Here is a 21873-nt window from a genome sequence, read left to right as displayed (position 1 = left end):
GAAGACGGTGAAACTCCGTGGTGGGTTAGGGGGATGTTGAGTTACTGTGGAGGTGTGTGAAGGCAGGTAGTTGCAGGACGCAGTGTTTGGCACTTAATTATTGCAGTCCTGGGGCAGACTGAAAACAGTTACTCTACCCGTTAATACCGCATGTCGTTTTTGTTTACTCTCCGTCAGCGCTCATGTTCTCACTACGCACTTTTCTGTTGTAAACAAACTCACATGGTTTGGTGCTACAACCGAATTTCACAGCTGTTAGATGATTGGCTGTTTGAGTGTCACTCAATTGTCAAAGGGTGTGATAGGCAGTTTATGAGCAGGCATATTTGAAGCCGTTTTTTCTAAAATAAAATACCATGCAGAGTAATTGTATATAAATCGCAGGCAATTAATGTTTTATTCATTTAGTGCAATCCAGTAATAAAGATCCATTCTCTCATCTCAGTATAATAGAATACCAGAATGTATAAGGTCTAATAAATTGGAGTCTGCAGTGACAATCATGGATAATGCTATTTGTCCCAACAAAAACTAAATGTGAAATCTTTAAATTCTGTTTACAGGTTTGCTCCTGAAAAGGTCACAGTTGGTAAGTCCCTAAATGAACAACTGTGGAAGTTATCTACATGTTCGTTTTAAGTGACATTAGTGTCATTGACATTTGTTATATTTCATTAATTGCAACCAGATATAATCTAAAATTTATCAGACAATAACAATAAGATTCATGATTCATTCAAATAATTTCATGCAGTTTTAAATAATGTTAAAAGTAGCCAAATATTAAAGAAGAAATAATCATAGTTTTTTTTGTATCTCATACACTACACTTACTCCAGCTTTTGAATTATTGCAGTGTCTGTAGATTTGTTGGGGTGCAAGAACTGACCGATCCCTACCCTCTGGCTTACTACATCGTTGGGTGCTGCCACATCATCTCTCTGAAGAGATGCATAAGGTAAGGTTGTATATTAATGTGTGTACTCTAGGAAATTGAAAACTTTTTCAAAAGTAGCTTTTGTTTTATCACACTATTTAAAGCAGAAGTAAGCGATCCGGTCGTTTTGGCTAATGCTGCGTTCCAGGCAGGCTTTTGAAACCGTAAATTACAGCTTAAAGTCACAACTTACGACTTTGTAGCGTTCCAGGCAACCCACTCGTGTTTCTCCGACCTGTTTTACCGGTGAAAGTCACTATAACGGCCACTCGTAACTTCCGACCCGTGAACTCGTACCAGATCGAACTGGTACGACCTCACAGGTCGGAAAAACACGAGTTACGAGTTGCCTTGAACGCACCATAACAGTCCTCGTCCCTACGTCACCATATTCACGGCGTCCCTTGGCTGCACACACAGCCCTGCATGCCGTTCTCTCTCCTCATTGGATAAAAACTGTAGGATACGATAAATGTTTTCTCCTCGGCTGCAGAGCAGAGTGACTGACAGACCCGTGTTTCGGTCCAAACACTCTATGTAAGTGATTGCTGTCAGAAGATATAACTATTTAAGACTTATATTAACACAAATATATCACTTACTTCTGCTTTAATTGTGAGAAGAAAAAAACAACACACAGTTTGCCAAGAATGTCCTGTTATTTTCACTAGAAATGTGAATATGAGTGAATCTATGCTATGGCCAATTATGTACTACAACTAACACTATTGTATTCATGTTTTTACTACCGTAGATACTTTTTGATGGACTGGCATGGCGAGAGAAGACCAGCTGAGCTGCGGGTTATCCTGTGTCCTGATGACACCAGGAAGCTAATTCTGCCTGGTGGAATTCCAGAGACAGTGTGTGTTAAATGGCAGTACAGAGACAGAGACTTGGAGAGGCACTAGTGAACTTGACATCTACTGCTGAACTTGAAGAGTTGGCAACAATCAAGATGATCTCACTAAGTGATGATAGCCAAAGCATTCCAAGAGTTCAGCATGTCTGATGACCTTCACCTGAGTTTGGCAGTAGTAGGATCTTCTACGGTCACCAGGAGTGGAAGAGGTGAAAGAGTGATGGCCTGCATTGTTCACAGTGGATAAAGTAAGTAATTTCAGGTCACAAAAATCTCATGAAACATATCTTTTACACCACAGAGTTTTAATGCAATATGTAATGTAATAACATTTGATTGTGATATTTTGTTTCATAAAGATCAGTGCTGAGTTGATGAGAATGACTGCTGTTCCACTTCAACCACGATTCCTGGCTTCCTTGGACAAGCACCACAGCAAGCTGATCAGAGATCATCAGGAACAAGGGAGGAGCTGTCAGAGAGAAGACCGGTTAGGTGCTGAAAAGTTCTTGGTCAGGTATGTACTTGCTCAATACTGCAAAACTCGTCGACATCACAAACAGTAACATTTTCATCCTACCAAACACACAAGCCACTCATCATAATCTCATAAGACTATGGAATGATAACTAATATCTTTTATCAATCAGTGAAGAAATACAAGTATGGAATTTAATGAGATACAACACAAAAAACACAATATAAGTACAATACAACAGAAATGACACTTACTTTTCTTCTCTTGACACTCGGAGTATCACAAGAGCACCCTTCCAAAGGAAAATAACTAAAATCACAGGTAGAAACTGATTAACTGTCTGCTACAAGTTTACTACAGCTGAGAGGGTAGTCTTCTAGTCTTCTGCTGTATGATTACGTCACTTCCTGCTACACAAAGTAGAGAGGGACTTATGTGCTTTTGTAACAGCCTTCTAAACAATAAATGTCTTGTCTTTTGTCAGGTTGGTGAGAAGGATGGCGCCGAAAGAGAGCTTCAGCAGTGGACAATGGCAGTGTTTGTCATCAGAAGGAGGATCCATTAAAGCCACCATATGGCATGAGCACCTCCACACCTTCAAAAATGAACTGTCATCAATTGCACATGGATGTACCCTCTTATTTGGCCTCATCTATGCTCTAAACCTGAGCTGTCCAGGTGAGCTCAAACACACTTTTGATGCACTGCAGGAATATTCATGGAGATGGACTGCACACTCTGAGTGTCATTTTCTTTGGCTCTGACTGTCAAGCTCTAGATATGTGGTTGCTCAAAGAAAGACATTTGGATACAGCATGTTGATCTGTTTTAATTGCTTGTGTTCAAATACATTCCAGGATAATGTTAAGGGTTATTGTAAATAAGAGAAAAAAACAGCTTTGATTCAAAACAGGCTTTCATTTCTGATATTCTCTGTTAACAGAATTCTTTCAGTAGCGCTGATATTAACAAAATGTGAACAATGCTAAAATTCTGAATGATCAGTGAGAGCACGAATAGTTCCTTTTTTTTCTTGAACTGCCCTTGTTCATCATTGACTCCATAGCAACTGTGTTCATCATTGTTTTTTTTGGGTGGTCCCTTGCTTTTCTAATGGATCAAAAATAATGATATTCATACATTCTGATAATTTTGTCAAAGGATAGCAAAGACACTGTTAGATGCTCTATTTTTATACTTTATGCTGTTACCTTGAATCTCTCAATTGATGTGTTTACAGTTCCATAAGGTTTAAAGAAAAACACAATGAAAAGACCGTGTATTTTGTTTTACATGCAACTTTGTTTGTTTGTTTTTCTCAAGTGTTAATACATGCCTATTTGAGAGTAATCAAAAATAAATGGTCTTTTGAAGAGAATTTTCCTGTTTTTAGTTTTATCTTAAGTGAATCAGTTCAGTTAATCCTAGTCTTATATTATAGGGAAATATATTTTGTTTATGGTAAAATTTCAGTTGTACAAAGTGAAAAATGTCATTATATTGACCAAAATAATATTTTGGCTTGTGATTTAAGAGAATATATTGATTAAGGTATAAGTAAAAAATTAACTTTGTGCTGAATCAGAAATTTAAGTTGAGAAAACTTAAAAAAATTGCATGTAACAGGATTACAGCAATTTAATTAGTTTTTTCCAAAGTAAAATCTTTAATTAGATATAGTGGTAAATATTAGTTTTTCTCAAATTAAAAAAATAAGTTGTAATAAAGAATAAAAATAGTTTATGGTCTTTGTAATGAATTATGTTTTTACTTTGTATGAAAGCAAATTTTTGGCTTTTTCTCAAAGTAGAAAATGTATTTACATTAAATCAAAATTTATGTTTTCAACCAAATCAAAGATTTAATTTGTGAAGAACTAATAAATTTAGGTGTAACAAATTACAGCAATTTTTTTAAGTTGATCCAAAGTATCACTTTTTTCAGTGTAGGCGGTACACTTTAAAGGGATTGTTCAACAGTCATAGCAGTAGATTCATTACCTTTGATCATCGGTGCATGTTGTTTTGAGATCCGTGGGGCAGAGACGCGATGGAATTTAGTTCCGGCTACATTTGCCTCGAAAATAACTCTGTCTTGTAATGTTACATGATTTTTTCATAGTGTGGTGAATGTGCAGGTCACAATTTGTCCACAAGAGCATTTTGGAGTTGTTGGATTGTGTATTTGATGAGTTTGATGAGGGACAGGGGACCTGTGTTCACTGAGCAGCTCACATCTCTGCCCTGCGGATCTCAAAACAACATGCACCGATAATTAAAGGTAATGAAACTACTGCTACGACTACAGGGATTACGGTAATAGGCGAAATTGCCAAAATTTTAAACTATCCCTTTAATGTTGTTTATTGTGTTTTTTTATTTTGTTTGAATGCCCATTCAAATAAAATATGATAATGATGTTCAATGCTGGACTTCTTTAAGCTGTTATTTGAACTTACTGGGATCCAGTGCTGTACAGAATTATAAAACAGGTCTCGGTGCTAAATACTGTGAAAGTTGTTGTTTTAATTCTAAAACAGTGAATCCACAGAGAGGTATGCACACAGCCAGTAACTTTGTGATGTTTTACAAAGCTATAAGACTATTATCCATCACCTGTTGTTGGTGTGGCCAGCCAATCAGAAGAGAGGCTCAGAGATGGACACAAAACATTGAGAGGCACCTGAGAGAGGAGATACGAAACAACGCTGAGATGTTTTTAGCTACTTAAAACCATAAATATCATTTTATGAACATCAAATGTAACGAACGTGGCCTTTAACTGATACAGCTGAGGGAACGCAGGGTAGTACAGTAAATCACAGAGTGGTAGAAAAGTTGATTAGCTTCTGAAGATAAACTCAAGTTCAGTACTGTCTGCTCCGAGGGTGTGACCAACAACAGTCAACGCATTTGCTTGGCCTTGGTTCCAGTGACTGCTTGAATCCCTTAAGGATACTTGGCCCTGATTTGACCTCACAAGTTTGATCCATCCAGGAAGCGAGTCTTGGAGCACGGTCTGGTAAATCTGGAGGGCCACTGCAGGTGATGCAACATATGGGGCTCAGTTGGTGCGGTTGGCGCAGTGTCCTCAGGCAGCATACCCAGGCAACGGAGAGCGACACCAAGAAGACTGAGCAGGAGATGTGGCTGTGCATCATTTACTGGCCGGGACATTAGGCGGTGAAGTGTGTGAGGGTAAATGGAGAAAGCCAGACAGCTGCTTTACACACTCTACACAACACAAACACAAACACACCAACGTGTAACCCCGCACAAACATGCTTAACCTTCACCTTCCTCTCACGATCTGTCCAAAGCCTTCTGCCTTCTTCGGCTCGCTGGCTCTCTCAGGTTCTCGTTACTACGCCTCTGACTCCATCTTGACACAGAGATCAGAAAGTTGCCAGGAAGTAACCGCCAATTTACTCCTTGGTTAAACACTTGGAAGCCACAGAGGCCGATCACCAGCAGTAAATCCATCAGAGAGAAACACACGCTGACAAAGACAGAGAAAGAAAAGGAGAATCCATCTAAACCTCTTAGGCTCAAGCAACCTTCCCGTCTCACGGTGGGGGGGGGGGGTTGAAACCCCTGAGGTGTGTAATATGAAGCAGAATGTAAATGTTAGAGCTCTTCCCTTTGAACTCATTTATTGTTATTAACAGGTGCTGCTGTGATGGACCCCACCTCCCCCCCTTCTGTCTCTACTGACGCCCTTTGTCCTCAGATTCCCTCTCATCCATCTTCTCTTGATTTCACTCCCACAGACAGACAGAGACGCAAATCTGCTCAGGCCACAGGACACAAGTGACAAAATTAGCCGTCATCTACACAGAAAACTTTAGCAAAATGCTGAGTGAAATGTTAGAAAAAGCTCGGTCAAAGACAGAAACACTAATGTGACTGTTGCTAGGAGAAGGGACGGGAGGTTTGTACTGAATGTCAACACGAGGTCTTTGAGCAAACAGTCAGCGCTGCTGGTTTTCTGCAGAGGACAATTATCATTTCACTTCAAGTGGACGTTTGGTTTTAAAGCCAATTACTGAGCAATATAATGATTTCTGCCCCTTTAATGGGCACACACTGTAAAGTGTTTGTTCCCAATGTTTCATTCAGGATCTACTGCAGCTACCAAACAAACAAAACAAGACAATAGTGTTTGAACACTGAGGTGCAATAACATCAAGGTTTGATCACTGATATTTAGACACTGTGTGGGAGTCTTTTTCTTCCCATCTCAGATCATTGTCTTCAACTTACAACCTCCATCAAACTCCTCATTACTGCTCATTCTCCCCCATGTCCTGTAGAATGAGAACATGTGATAATGTGGCTTTACTGAGGTGTTTTATTGCAGAGTTGCTGCTTGTAATTGTGCAGTTGTTTGGCATCATACAGATGATCTACAGACATGCATGGGATATGAAAGGAGGGGAAATGAAAGGAGCTTTGCAAAAGTGCACTGTCGTGTTTCTGCATCATCACTTTAAAAGCTTTCTGCCAATCATATCACACACAATATTTTGAGTTGTTGTCCAATATGCAAGTGCATGAATCTTGTATGGTGCTTGGGGTATAGAAATGCATAGATTATAAGATGCAAAAAAAGAGAAAAAAGATTGGCATTCCAGTGGCTGATGGTAGGAATAATGGAAAAGTGAGAGAGGCAGAGAGAGAGAGGGAGGAATGTGGAGAGCAAAAGGAGAGCGATAGAGGCAACAGAGACACACAAGGGTGATTATCTCTGCTGTGTAACACAGAGGATTGGACTCAAGATGAGCCTCTCCACTGGCACAAATTTATCTATGTTGTCAGGTGTGCCTAGACGATTACCCACCATGCTGTGCTGCTCTGTGGCAACTCCCTCAGTGGGAGTCAAGTTCTCACACAAGACCAGAGCCAAGGAAAGAATGGCAGCCTATTACTCACAGCCTCGTCCTTATGTTCCCTTCACAAAGTCTGATGGACAACGTAACCTTATCTACTGACTCATGGCTGGCTGCTGTTATTGTCCTTTATGATCCACCCCTGTCTATTTGTTTTGATAGCAATTGGAAGGCTAAATGCATTTACAAAGAAGACAACGTGGGGGCTATATTAGCTCTTTGGCCACTGTTGTTCAGAGCTTTAATAAAAGCACTTATCAGGCTAGAGCTGTTCTTTTAGAATATTAGATTAGGACTATGACCAATGAGGCCATAAATAATCCAGATTGAAACTGATTTGTTTTGATTAAAATTCATTTCTCACAATACTGGACCAGTACCAGTACCTGGTCCAGGAAGTAAAAAGCCATATTCACAACTAATGCAAGCATTTGAATATTTTGGTCACTATCAGTAAAACACAATTACAGCCCATCAGAGGAACCTAAAAAATAGGTTATAGTACCAAAGGATCTTACAAACTGCAATTATTCACCAACACAAAGACAATTAAAGATAACCTAGCAAGATGGAAGCTAATTTAATGTCTACATTTTAATTCAAGAATCTGAATTATTATATTCATTTTATACCCTACATATAGAAATAAGCCAATTCAAAAACAATTTAATGAATATACATGATACATGAGGAGAGGTAAAAGTCCTAGATCTGATTCAAAACCTTACAACTGGTGGATGAGGCCTTCCTTCTCTTGGGGCAGCACAGTGAAGACCTATAATATGCTGGTTTCATCCATCATATGATGAAGAAAGGATGGCCTCCATTCTCTCACATGCAACTGTACTGTAGCTGACAGAGGACTTTATAAAGATAAAATCCATGGGTTAATTTAATTCAAAAATAGCTGTTGCTTTTCTAAGTCATTTATTATTTGAGTTCAAAGTATTTAAGATCAAGTCATGAACTGTTATGAGTCATGAATAAGGAAATAGAAAAGTCCTGGTCTCTTCTTTGCTGAGGCACTATATACAGTAAGTGTCTCTTGTCACTGACTGTATTGAACTGGAGTTTACAATACAGCACTTGACGTTTTATTGGATAAAAGAGAGAAAATGAAGTAGTTAAGCCTCAGGAGTCAGATCTCTGCTTCACTGTCCTATTCACCTCAGAGCTCTTGTATCTGTCCATACACTCGCCCTCGTGGCCAAACCGGCTGAATGAAGATAATAATCTACAGCTCTATTGATCAGTCTCCTCCTCAGCATGCTCCATAGAGTCGGCTCCAGTTGATTTCATAGCTAGACTCCAGTTCAGTCTGTAACAGGAGGATGTGATTTACATTTGTCATTTCAACTTCTTCTTGGATGAAACTTCTCCGCTGGGCGATAACTCTGAGAGCTTTCTTAATGAACACTGTCGAGATGAAATAAACAGCGGCCGTGTGTTTGAGTCCTCCTCCATCGGTCCCATGCTTTACAATAACTACAACTACTCCCTTGATTTACACAGTGTTAACAAAGGAACAGTCGCTCTCTTATTTATATGTATGATAATGCTACAGTCATTAAATTTCAGTGGTGTCTTGAGAGGCAGAAGGGAGATAATTTCATTAGCTTAAAGATCGAGGCCTTTGTCTTATGTTCTCTGTGTTCGTGTGGAGTTGTGCCAGCGCCTCATATACATCATCTACCTGTCAACTCCGACCTGTGAGGTTAAGAGCTCCAGCTTCCGGACAAACATGAAACATGAACCACCCACCATTTATTTTATTCCTGTTTGCTCGGACAACTTTTTACACTCAACAAGAGAGAGGGGTGGACGACTTTACTAAAACTTTAACACTCACAAAAAGTTTGGGAAATGTCACACTTGATCAGACTGTATCTCTGTGACACTGAAGAAAAGAAACACAAAGTGAGGTAACATGAGATTGTAAAGTGACCTTTATCGGACAAGTAACCACAATCAGTTACTCATTTGTGACAAACAAAATAAGCTATTAAGATAGGGATTTAAATTTAAAGGATTTTGTATTTTTTAAATTCTTTACCATAACTTTATCAGTGTTTTTAAATATTCCATATGATTTTGAAATATTATTATTTGAAAAATTATTACATTTGAACAGTCAAGAGCCGTATAATTAAAAAATGAAACTAACTCTTCTAACATCTTCTTGAAATATCAATATTTTTTTTCAACATCAAGTCTCAATGGCAGCACTGGAGGTATCACTTCAAATAACCAATAATCTTGACTTGAAGTGAAGGTTATCGATCGTCTGATGACACCAGGTTGTAATGCGCTCATCCCACAAGTGTCTGTTATCTCTGGCCTATCGGGGGTTACCGACCCACAGCGTCTGATCCTTGATCCCTGTGACTCACATCTGAGGAGGGGCCACCAACAGAGGAGCCACTGGATTATCCAAACAATGCTAAAACTGGGACATCAGGATTAGCTCCTGCCCTGTAATCCCCTATGGAGATCCCAGTGCCACAACCACCTCAAACCTTCACATGTGAACGTCCTGTGGAGTTTTTGAAGATTTAAAGTGCTGTGAAGTTAGTGACTTAAGCTTATGTGGATGGTATAAATGTTCATCAGAGACCGTGTGCTCAGTTGAATGAGGGAGAATTGTACATTTACCCATGAACACCTATCAACATTGAGACTTTATCAATCAGTGAGGGAGCCCCAGGGTGTTATGGACATTCAGAGAACTCACATGTTGTATTCAATATCTGTCATTAACGTTTAACATTAAGTTTGCTACAGAAATGAAGGGTTATTGTTCTAAAACCATAAACATGCAGGTTTCTAATCCGAGAAAGAAGGCCTGCAGCCCCTGTAGTCACATGTGCTCGTTTAGAGAGAGGCTGTTAATTATAATACATTGATCATTGATCTACAGTGAGTATACAGTAGGACCAGGATCATTTTCCTGGGCCTCAAGGCCAGAGCTTTCTCACAGGGTTGACCTTTTTCTGCCCAGAGATGTTTTATTCTTTCGATCAAAGGTCCAATATGGACTAAAGGAAGATAATTAATATCCGAGAAGTTAGACAAAAAGAGTTCAGGATGTCTTCAAAGTTAAGAAGTCAACAAAAATGACCAAATTACAGGTTTTACTTCACACTCCAAAAAAAAAAGGTCAAAAAATTGTTCAACTACTATCCTTTAGACTTTAAAATAGTTTCTGCAACCTCCCTGCAGGTCTACAGCTGGCCATTAACATTATCAGATTTTTATATTTGTTTGGTTGAATGTCGGTTGTCATGTTTGGTGACAAAAACAGTTTAATTTGACATGAAATACTTCTGACATCTGACAGTGATCTTGTCGTGTTGCCAAATTGCCAAAATCCAACATCCTCGAAATGTCACATGCCAATGTCAGTTTGACGTATAAATACAGACGTTCAGGTCGTGACCAAAACTCTGCTAAATGTCACAATGTCAATTAGCCAATGTTTGGTTTTGAAATGATCCCAATTTTCATTTCCAAACCAAACTTAATGTCTGTCCAGTTTTAGAAATGCTACAGTCCAATGTCTTGCTACACTGACGTCTTGGATCAGTCCGTTTTTGTATTATCTTTATTGACATAGCAGATTTAAAAAAAAAAAAAAAAAAAAAAGATGCTTGAGGATACTCACGTATTTCCACTGAAAACAATAAACACAGTTTCCTGTCAGATTCTACAACAATCGTTGTGTCTTATCTTTCCAGGATCACAACCACTGCTGCTTGTATGATGGATCTGAGGAGATATCCACTGGATGAGCAAAACTGCACACTGGAGATAGAGAGTTGTGAGTATCTCCTTCCTTTTCTTATTGATTATCATCTCCTGTCGTTTTTTAATGTTGCAGTTTTGTTCACCTTTGAATTCTAGCTTCTCAACTATACATCCTTTTCTGTCTACACACATGCAGACTTTGCGTAGCTTCAGCTTTGTTCAGTCAACTGTCAGGAACTATGTGTCACTGGGTCCCCCGCAATTTGTCCTTTACTGCTGTACAAGGATTTACTCAGGATTTTAATATTTTATAACATAATCCTTCCCATCCAATTCACAGTATTTCCCTAGGTAAAGCAGAAACCTTCTTTTTCCTCCTAAATATACACTCAGCTCTGAGTTTTCTCCTGCTTGTTTCTCATGTATTGTCTCAATATTTGGTCCCAAGAAAGAAAGGTAGGAAAAGTTCAGTTTTTCTGAAACTGATTTTGTAGTTTCATTTAAGATGATCTAATGATATCTACTATATAAATACCTAAAGCAGTAGAGCCATATTTCTCCAATAAATGTTCTCTTATTACATATTAACTTGTATGGCCAACACAGCTGACAGCCCTAATGCAAACTGATACTTAAAAGTAAAAAAAAAAGAAAAAAAGAAGTATATTCTGCCAGATGTTGGCACACTACAGTCAGAACTCAAATGGATAACTGCAAACGCATCCAGATGTGTGTAACATATAGAGATGGCTAAAGGGTGTTTTCATTAAATTGTGCAACTCAGCTGGGAGCTCTACAGCTGGTGCTCAAGTACAAAGGGAACTAGAGCATGAGGAACAAAGGAGGCTGTTCAAGAGTTTTTGTAAGATCCAGATTGTGCAATACAGGAAGATAAACGCTAAAGTTCAGCAGAGGCCCGATAATCTGACGAAGACCATTTTGACATATATATCTCATCCCAAAAACCTCCATGATCACCCACTGCAGCAACGTCCTCTCTGCTCCTTCTGTGAGAACAACACCTGAAACACACTGATCCATAACCACCTGACAAAACATCCTGTTCCCAGACACAGACCATTTGTACAGCAGCAGCCTGTTACACTGTGGTTACAATAATGCATGAAGGCTCCACTGTAAGGTAGGCAGCTAATGGACCAGAGTGTGTTCTGCTTGCACACAGGAGATTCTGCTGCACTGCAGATTTTGTGGGAATTACAGAATCAGTTTGTTGATATCAAACATTGCATCCAATATACACGTTATACATATGTTCAATATCCATAATTGGGGCCATCTGGGCTCAGACAGGCAGAGTTTGGTTGAATCGCCCAAAAGAAACTCTGTAGGCAGAGAGAGAACACCGACAGGGAGAGGACTGAACTCAAGCTGTGGCGCATTAGTGTGACGGAGACGTGCAATGAGAAACTTTTTTTTAATGTATAAGCCGTGAGGCCAAATGGTTGAATGAAGCAGGAGGAGGGCGAACCAATTAAAGCTGCTATTCTGCAGGTGTGACAGGGTCACCTGAGGGCAGCAGCTACACAGGCCTCTGTTCTTTCTCTGAAGGTACAGCTCCATCAAAACCAAACTGTCCATCACAGACACAACATCACCTCCCTTTACCCAAAACCCAGTATTGCAAAGGTTGTTAAGGATGCAAGGGGGAGAGGGTTTAGATACACTTGTTTTTAACTTCCCAGTGAACCTGAAACTAGGAAACCAGTGTTTCCAGTGAAGGTCTGTTGGACACGGCTCCAGACTGCCCCTAAATGGTGGCATTTTGCCCCTTAGGTTTGAGACAAGTCGACAAAACAAAAAGAGTGAACTCTCTGTGTTTCTGTTGAGTCACGTCATGAAAATGAAGCTGGTTTTTCCTCATTCCAGTTAAATGTGCCAACAGATTTGCAGCAGCAGCCTGTCTCCCAGTCAGAGCTGACTCCCTGGGGACAGGTGACATGATAAGAAAAACGCTGCGATTTAAATTTTGACAAACATTGCTTTGTTGAATAGTCCGAAAAATTTGAGATTTTAAGATGTCATGTGTTTCCATTACTCATTTTTTAAGTTCATAATCTGCAATGGAAAAAATGTGTTTACTCATAAAAGCAAAGAATTAACTCTGCAGGAGAAACAACTGATGTATTCTATATGAGGGGGAAAAAAGTATTTTTCACTTATTCATGAGAGGAAAAAGCAAAGAAACCCTCGTGCCTCATTTTCTGCATCTCTCATTTAAAAGCACCATTGCTGCAGATGAAGTGACAGAGCAGAGAGAGAATAAGGAAGTACAGAAACAGTGTGACCTTCATGCTAACACTGCGACACACTCAACAGTTTCTCTTAGTGAAGGGGATAAACAAGCAACAATGCCTTAATCAAAACTAATTGGGAATCTGCTATGCCTCTGGTTAAAGATGGCGCAGGGCTTGTAATTGCAAATAATATAACCTCACACTGTGCAGTGTCCATTTAATCTGCCAGTTGAGCATAGTTCGGGGGCTGGTGGTGGACCAGTGAGGGGCAGATGGAGACGGACGATGGCTGTTTGCCTCACAACACGACCATCATCAGCTCCTCCAGCTCACATCCTTCTCTTTTAATTTGGTGACAGGACTCTTTTCCCACCAAGTTTACAACACGCTGGCTGCAGAGAGGCAACAGTGGCTGTGAGAGGAGTCGCTCTTTATTTCCTGTGTGAGCATTAAAGGTCTCATGTAGCAGCAGTGTGAAGGAGATGTCTGCTGGTTGTTTCTTCTCACTCTCCTCTTGTCCACTCATGGCTCTCTACTTCTTCAGGGCCCGTCCACACAGATCCATTTTATTGGTTTGTTTTGTTTCCTTTTATCTTGAGCAACAAACAAAACAAAAAAAAAAGAAACAAACAAACAAAAAAAGAACATAAGAATAAAAGTAACATAACACTTTTTTTTTTTTTTTTCATTTCGGAGTTTCATCCATATGGGGGCCCTTAAACTGTATTTTTCCCAGAGTGGATAAATCTCAAAACGCCGCCCCAGCGTTTTCATGATGACAACCAAAACGCATCATTGGTAAAAAAAAAAAGATGTCACAGCCACATCTCTCTAACTTATCACCTGAGCCAGCAGCAGACTGCTAACGGGTCGATCGGACACTGCACCTGAAACTCGTCCATTATATCGCCATATCTAGACTGACACGACTCCCAGTCAACATTTATTCAACGTATCATGATTGAAGTTTGTAAACATGTGGCATGGCATATGTACTACAGCATTTACCACAGAGTTGTTCTCAGTGGTTTTGTGTGTTGGCAGACGGAAAAGGAAGTAAAAAATGAACAAGTCCGAGACAGTTTAAAGGGGCACTTCACCCAAAATTGATAATTCACCAATTTTCTACTCACCGTCATGCCAAGGAAGGGTTGGTAGAAAGTAGAAAATTGGTGAATTATCGATTTTGGGTGAAGTATCCCTTTAAGGAAAGCTCGCTCTCTCTCTCTCTCTCTCTCTCTCTCTCTCTCTCTCTGCCTCCTTCTTTAATTTGACACTCAGCTCTTTGTCCACGTGCTGGCCTGTTTCCAGTGAGTTTCGATGCTCTGCTGCCTCCTAATATCCTCGTTAGTGAGACACTGACTGACTGATGCCTGTGACTTAATGAGCGCTGACAGGTTGGAATATAACGTCCAAGAACCTCCACTTATGGATCCAACTTTAATCCCAATCACGATGACCTTTGGTAATTATTTTAGACAAAAGTGAAATTGCTGACCCAGGTTTAATTACCGACTTTTAATCAGGCAATAACAAGCGGTTTCTGTACAGTAGCTGCTGCTGTATCAGCACAGTTATTTTATGCAACGAGAGATAAGGCCACCGTATTGTTTTCATTCCTCCAAGAAATTTATAATCATCAAGTTACCAAACATGAAAAATTCAACAGTGTATTAATCATTTTGAATTTTTTTCCCCCTTATTTTCCAACTTACACAATTGTGTCCCTTGTTGAATAAAAGGTATTTGAAGAAATACTACAAACACTGCTCAGGCTACACTGGAGATTACAGCTGCACAGAGCCGGAAGAAAACACCATCAAATGGATTTGTTTATTTGTTTCCACCAATTCTCCACTGATACTGTACAACTCTATTATTTATTATCTATAACCACAACAGGACTCGTATCCTACATGCTCACTGTTTGTAACATGCGTCATGAATGAGAGGGAGAGAGGGGAATAAATCAAAACCCTGCAGCTTGTGACTAAAGGTTTGGTTCATTCACAAATCCTCACTCTTATTCTGAGATAAAGAGACTGAAGTTTGTCATTTATCTTCCTAAAAACTGTCAGTTTTTTATTTTTTATTCTCATGACTCACCTTTACCCATAATTCAATTCACTTCTGCTGACGTCTGAATTTACACTACAGTGTCCCGTCACTGACAGCTAATGATTCAAAGCTGTTTTTGGACAGATCATAACCCCCTGTGGAACGACAAACACGAATCAGTCTTCAGACAGAAAACATCACAGAAACAATGATTTTAAACAAGTTTGACATTTCGACACCAGAAATTAATCATTCAGAATAAACAGCCTGAGAAAAAGACGGCACCTCGAGGGCGCGCTTGATGAAAATGAATGAATTAGAAAGTCTGTAAAATATGAGCACGGGTCTCTGAAGGGCCTCAGGTAGATGTGCTCGCTGGAGCTTGCGTTGTGTTATTTGCATAACCTCGCTCCCAAGATTGGAGAATTAACTTGAACACTGGACTGAAAAATCAAACTGTTACCGTCGAGTATCTGTGCAAAGAGAGCTAAGGTTGTAAAGCGCAGGGTGTGGTCAGTTAAAATGTTGTAAACATGGGCCATTACTACAATAATATAAGAGTTACTATGAATTATTGTCACGATATAATACAGGAAATATACAGATCTTCTTCTTATCTGTCATACTGTTCCTCCTCCAAGGTCTTTTTCTATTATGAGGGAATAAAAGAGTGGCTTTACCACCACACTACCTCAGCTTCACGCTCACAGTCGTAGTAAATGAAGGTTGGGTTTATAACCTTGCAAGCCAAGCCCTGTCACCTTGCATCTATTCTGTTGTTACTTGCTCAGCATCTCTATAATTCATGTGTAATTCAGGACCTGGGCTTCGTCGGCCACCCCAGATTTTTACCTCAGTGTGAGGGAAATACCGTTGCCTGCATTATTTAACAGGGTTAAAGCCCCGTGACGTCTCTGGGTCACTGTTACAGTAATGCAGTTTTATAATGTACAGTAGCCTGCTGTATATACAGCGCTGCAGTGCTGCCATCACAGGAAGCCGATTCTTGTGAAACATGTAACACTGAATTCACGAGTAAAGCAGCTGTGCACCTTTTCAATAAATCATCGTGAAGAGTAAAGTCACTGAGCCGTTAAACAGGACGGCTTCTGCCCTGATTAGCTGCTTTAGCTTTAGCTTTAGCACATGTGGCTGTAGGTTAATGTGAAGCTGCTTTGAAATCAAACAATGAACAAATGAAGACAAACTTTCCCTCGCATGCTTTGAGTTGTGTGTGCAAACTGGGAGAGAGAGAGAGAGAGAGAGAGGACGACCACGATTGTTATTTCACACAGTCTCCGTGCACTCACAATGAGACTATCATTTCATTACAGCATCTTTACCAGCTAATAGTTATATTTTCTGCACCAGCGATCCACATCATATGGACAGAGCCGCTTCCACTCGCTATCTATCTCTCACTCTGCTCTCGCTATTTCTGCCCATCAGAGCCCATTTTTAGAAACCGCACACACACACACACACATACATCCTCTGGGATGTGAATGGTTGCTACACTTGGGTTTTGCACGGCTTATTTATTTATCTTTATCTTCAGATGTTCCTGTCCCGGTCCGGGCGGTGCGGTCGCTGTGTACCGCAAAAAAAAAAAAAAGTTTTGAAGACATTTTTTTTAATTGGACTCCAGGAATAACATTAAAGTTGCTTTGAAATGCACAGAATCAAAAATTCATCAGAGGCATATTTAACAGAGGAGTGGCCGCCTCAGGGCAGTTACAGAGGGGCAGTTGTTCAGGTGGGAGTGGGCTCATTATTATTTACATATTCGCCTACACACTTTGTGTTTCCTAGATTTATGTAAATCTTGGTTAAAAACTATTAAATCTGATGAACCTGGAGAGTCTGACATTATTTTAATTTTAAGATGTGTTCTGTAAACACTGTAATGGGTGTGAGGAAAATTGGATAAAAGAAATTTTGTGATTTTACACGACTTTTTTTTCCCGAAATGGCAATGATTTTTATAACATATTATAAACTCTGTGTTATTCCCAAAGTTTTAATATAATAATGATAATAATAAAGGTATGTGATGTTTCGGAGCATCGTTTAGAAGTCAAACAAAAACAAAAACAAAAAAAACTTTGTTATCCCTGATTATGTTTTGCCCAGAGCAATATCAAAGCCAGTGTTTTATCTCTCTCCAAAATCCTTCTTTGCCCATTAAAACAAATCAACTGAGACATTATTTCATAAGCTTGATAAAAAAAAGGCCTAGAGTCAGATTTGGGCAGGGAGATATGCCAGAGTCCCAGTTAAATAGCTGTAGTATTGTATTGCTATCTCCTCTGATGCTATCCTGAACAATTTCATTTATTTTTGTCCTGCCAACGCTCCAGACTCTAGAGTCCACGAGAAAAGCCCGATGCCACCGAGGAATCAAAGAGCTAACTCCCTTTTTCTCATTCCATCATTTCATAGTTGATAGAAACGCTCAGCACCAACCCCCAGGTGAAGTACAGCAGGTCACAGTCCACAGCTGCAGGAATACAGTACTGTCTTTGGGTTGTATGTTCATCCACTGTTTTTTTTAATGTGGCACAAACCTTCATAAGAAGTCAAGGATGAACTGATATTTTTAGCATATCCAGATTATATCTTGTTTGATTTTTGACAGTCTGAAAGCCCACTTAAGATCCAATTTTTACAAATTTTATTCAAACCACATACAGAGGTGGTTTCAAATGCGATTCTGATTGGATTTCTACAGATCAGTTTCAGTGTGAACGGCTCCTTTGCTCAAATTGGATTTCAAAGCAAAGCCATCTGTGTCACTTGCAGTGCGACACGAACAAAAACAACAGCATTGACGACGGCACGTTAAACGGCCGACATCGACAAATCATGTGGAACGTCTGTTCTCATGCCACATTGCATTGTCCAACGTCCCCAGCATGCATTGCTGCTCCGCTTGTACCAAACGGCCCGTTCCACTGTCGTTCCAGCGGCAACGGCAGCACGAAAGGCAACACAACCCAGCAGTCGCCCCGGTTGCTGTTGCCTTCTTGCAATGAGCAGAATATTTACCGCTGTGGCTCAACATGATTTGGGATGTGAACTAGCACAGTTCACTTTTTTTTTGTTTGCTTTTCTGTACGCAGCTTGTTACCATAGAAATCAATGTGGATAACACACACATGCAATATGGACACATTCAGATCAGATTTGCAATAAAAAAATCAGATTTGGGCTGCAGTCTGAACAAGGCCGAAGTCACGCCGGGAATTATGCACAGGGAATGTAACCTAGACAACCAAGAGAAGAAGATACTCTAGTTTTCCTCTACGTGGTGCAGTATGAGCATCAGGGCGATCCATCCGTGCAAAACACTGTGACGTAATAACATCAATATGAAAGCAAAGCCAGGACAAAAATTGCGAAGTCAGCCTCAGTAACGCAGAAACAATGGGGTTAAGTGGATTGAGTCGTAGCTGGACAATAGAATATCTGAGGCTTGGATCAAATAACTGGCTCTGATATGTGTGGGGTTTGCAAAAAACACACTGGGCGTTATGAATGTGTGAATGAGCCCTGAGATGTAGGAAAAGCTCATGGGATACCTACAGTGTAGTATATTACAGGATCATCCTCTGGGGAGAGTGATTGCTGTGAATGTAATTGCACTCTTACATTTTGTTGTATTCTGTGTACCAGAGGAAACACAACTCCATCAGCCCGGCCATAAAACAAGGTTTCATCCTCTGAAACTCAATACAATCAGCCACATTTACATTTTGAACCTGAGCTGATTTAGTCACAGTTTTATCACTGAGGAAATGTAGCTAAAACGAAGTTACCTCTGCACATGACCTGCTTTTATTTGATCCCATCTCGACTAATATAATTTCCCACTCTCATACTTAGTGGAGAAGCACTTAATCGTCTGCAGTTTGTTCAAATTTCAGCTGCCAGGGTTTTTCTTTTCTTTTTTTCTTCTTTTCTTGGGACTGAGAGAAAAAAAAAAACATTCATCTCATTTCACCTCATAGGCACTGGAATTAATTCTGAGATCTTATTCATTGACTCTGATATGAGCTGATGATTGTGATGTGTTTGTTTTTTCTGAATGACCCACCAAACTACAGGAAAGTTTTGGTTTTTATATTATATTTGAGAGAAAGAAGAGAAAAACTGCAGCGAGCGCCCAAGTCCATTTTCAGCGAGAGGAACAAGAGATGTCAGAGTGTGAGGGTGTTGGAAGCAGCCACTGAAGAGTCTGCTTTAATAATTCAGAGCAACTAAATAGGTCACACAAGTATTAATTAAAGAGAGCAGGGGTACGCGCCGGGGAGGGAAGTAATGGGGAAGGAGGTAGAGTGAGAGATGGATGGACACATAATGGTGGTTATGACAGAGAAATAACAGAGAGGAAGGAAGGAGAGGAGAGGAGAGGAAGGTAATCAAATGGAAAAAAAGAACGTGGTGGGAGAAAGGGAGATAAAAACAGAACATGTTAGAGAGGAAGGAAGAGTTGAGGAGAAAAGGAGAGGGAGAGGAGAGGAAGAGGAGGAGGAGGAGGAGGAGGAGGTGTGATGTAACGGCTCTATATTTTATGCACTAATCAATGAAACAGCGTGGGAGTTCCCTCTAAATTGTTCTGTCAAACATGATTTTATTCATCATCCCGCATGGCCCCATCATCACCGCCATCCCACACACACACACACACACACACACACACACACACACACACACACACACACACACAGAGTTCATAAGCATGCAAATCAAACATGTTAATTCACTTTCTGGCTGCTGAACCTCCCCATCACCATCACCATCATCATCATGCTGCAGAGTAATGGTCATGGAGACTAATGCAAAAAAAAAAGAAAAAAAAGAAGTCAACTTCCACGCATGCAATCAAATGAAACAACAATAATCGCTCAGGAAAACTCGACAAACCAACAAACATGCAAATCCCCGATGCAGCGAACATGCGAACGCTGCAGCCTCCACTGATGATTATCATCATTAAGTCGCATGTTGAGATCCTGGAAAAACATCAACGATTGTTGTTTAATCCACCTCCTGCTGTTACATACAGCACAGTACAGTGGGATCGCTACACATGCACGGCGAGAGGAGATTTTGTATCAGTTTATGTTGTAAAGACTAAAAATAATCTGTTGTGTTTGTCTTGTAGGCAGGAGAGGGAGTGTGTGTTTGTGAGTCTCGGCCTCCTCCTTCGCAGAGCAGCGAGTTCACACTCCAACACACCCGTGTCGAGCTGTCAGAGCGCCGACATGATCTAAGCACCGCTAGCTCGCTACGTACAGAATACAGCGTGTTGCACCACAGTGTAAAAGCTACTGAACGTGGATATAGAAAGATAATAATGCCATTCATGTTTTAAGGTTTAAAAACAGGAAGAATATTATTCTTATAACCGCCATTTAAGTTCCTATTCCACTTATTCTGACTATTTCATCTTTTTAATGAGTTACTTTGCAAATAGTTGTTTTAATTGCTTTGTAGTGAGCTTTTAATGGTGAGCTGCTCCTCTAACCCCAGCTGTCTCTGGTCGCTCCTCACTCCTCCTCCCTCCCTCTCCTCGCTCTGAGAGACCAACGCTCTTATGCCCTGAAGTCAGCAGACATGACAACTGCACCAGAGCAGACAGTAGGCAGTGGATTATGCAAGAGCCAAGTTTCATGGTCTTTGGTTGAGATTAATATTAATGGACTTGCTTCTTGTCCCCTCTGCAGGGTTTTTATTGGGTTTTAGTGGTGAAAACGGAGGCTAGGCGCTGCTTATTTAATCATTCTTGCTCTTGGTTTTAATAATTTACTCACTCAGAGGGACAAAACATAATAAAGTTGACTCATATATATGTAGTCAGTCACATATGGAAGATGTTTCTATAGAGTTGTATGTTTGACCGCATTTCATAATTCATAGGTTTAACTGTCAGTTCATACAGTAATTCAATTATTGTAAAGAATTCAGTGCCATGACATCAGCGTGTGTCCATCAGCAGTGGACGTGGAAAAACCGTTGAAACAGGCTGTTGGTCAGGAATCAAGGTTTAACAATAAACAATTAACAAAATTCACCATTGAGTGTTTCATGCTGAATTATTACAAGTGAGGGGTCAAGAAGAAGAGGGCAGAGCCAACGAGTAGATCATTTTTAAATATAAAACAATAATAACTGTGACAGAATTCAGGCTGGTGCTTGAAAAAAGTGGCAAAGCACAAAGAAATATTAAATTAATAAATAAATCGAACCACCCACATCAACTTCAAGTGAGTAATTATGACACAGTGGCAACTTGACAGTGTCGGGGCAATTAGATGTCAGGTCCATTGACTTTCATTTATTCTCATCAGTCTGGTCCAGTGAGCTCGTGCCTTTTACCTCCTGTACAGTATATGTGAGTAATTGGGGAATAAATTGATCGAACAGAACCGAATCTGAAAAAAAAGACGCACTTCACAGGGTGAAGTCAAGGATCTTGGATGTGGAAACACTTCCAACAGGAAGTGACATCAACTGTTGATGTAGTGGCCATAAGTAATATAATGGTAATATATTTTTAAGGACATTTAAGGAGGAGTTTGTGACTATTTCCTGCATCTTGCATCAAATTATGATTTATAAAATGGCAACTCACACCAATCTAATCAC

The 21873-nt window shown here is 40.0% G+C and overlaps 1 protein-coding gene across 1 annotated transcript in view; it reads left to right on the top strand.

Moving 5' to 3' along the window:
- gabrb2b (gamma-aminobutyric acid type A receptor subunit beta2b) overlaps positions 1 to 21873 on the top strand; it is a 58314-nt gene that overhangs the window by 26496 nt on the left and 9945 nt on the right. Inside the window, exon 5 of the mRNA XM_085797235.1 lies at positions 10900 to 10982. Coding sequence (XP_085653361.1) covers positions 10900 to 10982 — 83 coding nt within the window. The remainder of the gene's footprint in view (positions 1 to 10899; positions 10983 to 21873) is intronic.

This window comes from Trachurus japonicus, chromosome 14 (assembly GCF_045865225.1).
Source record: "Trachurus japonicus isolate A0001 chromosome 14, Traja_1.0".
NCBI classification, from domain to species: domain Eukaryota; kingdom Metazoa; phylum Chordata; class Actinopteri; order Carangiformes; family Carangidae; genus Trachurus; species Trachurus japonicus.
This window is presented reverse-complemented; position numbering and strand designations above follow the sequence as displayed.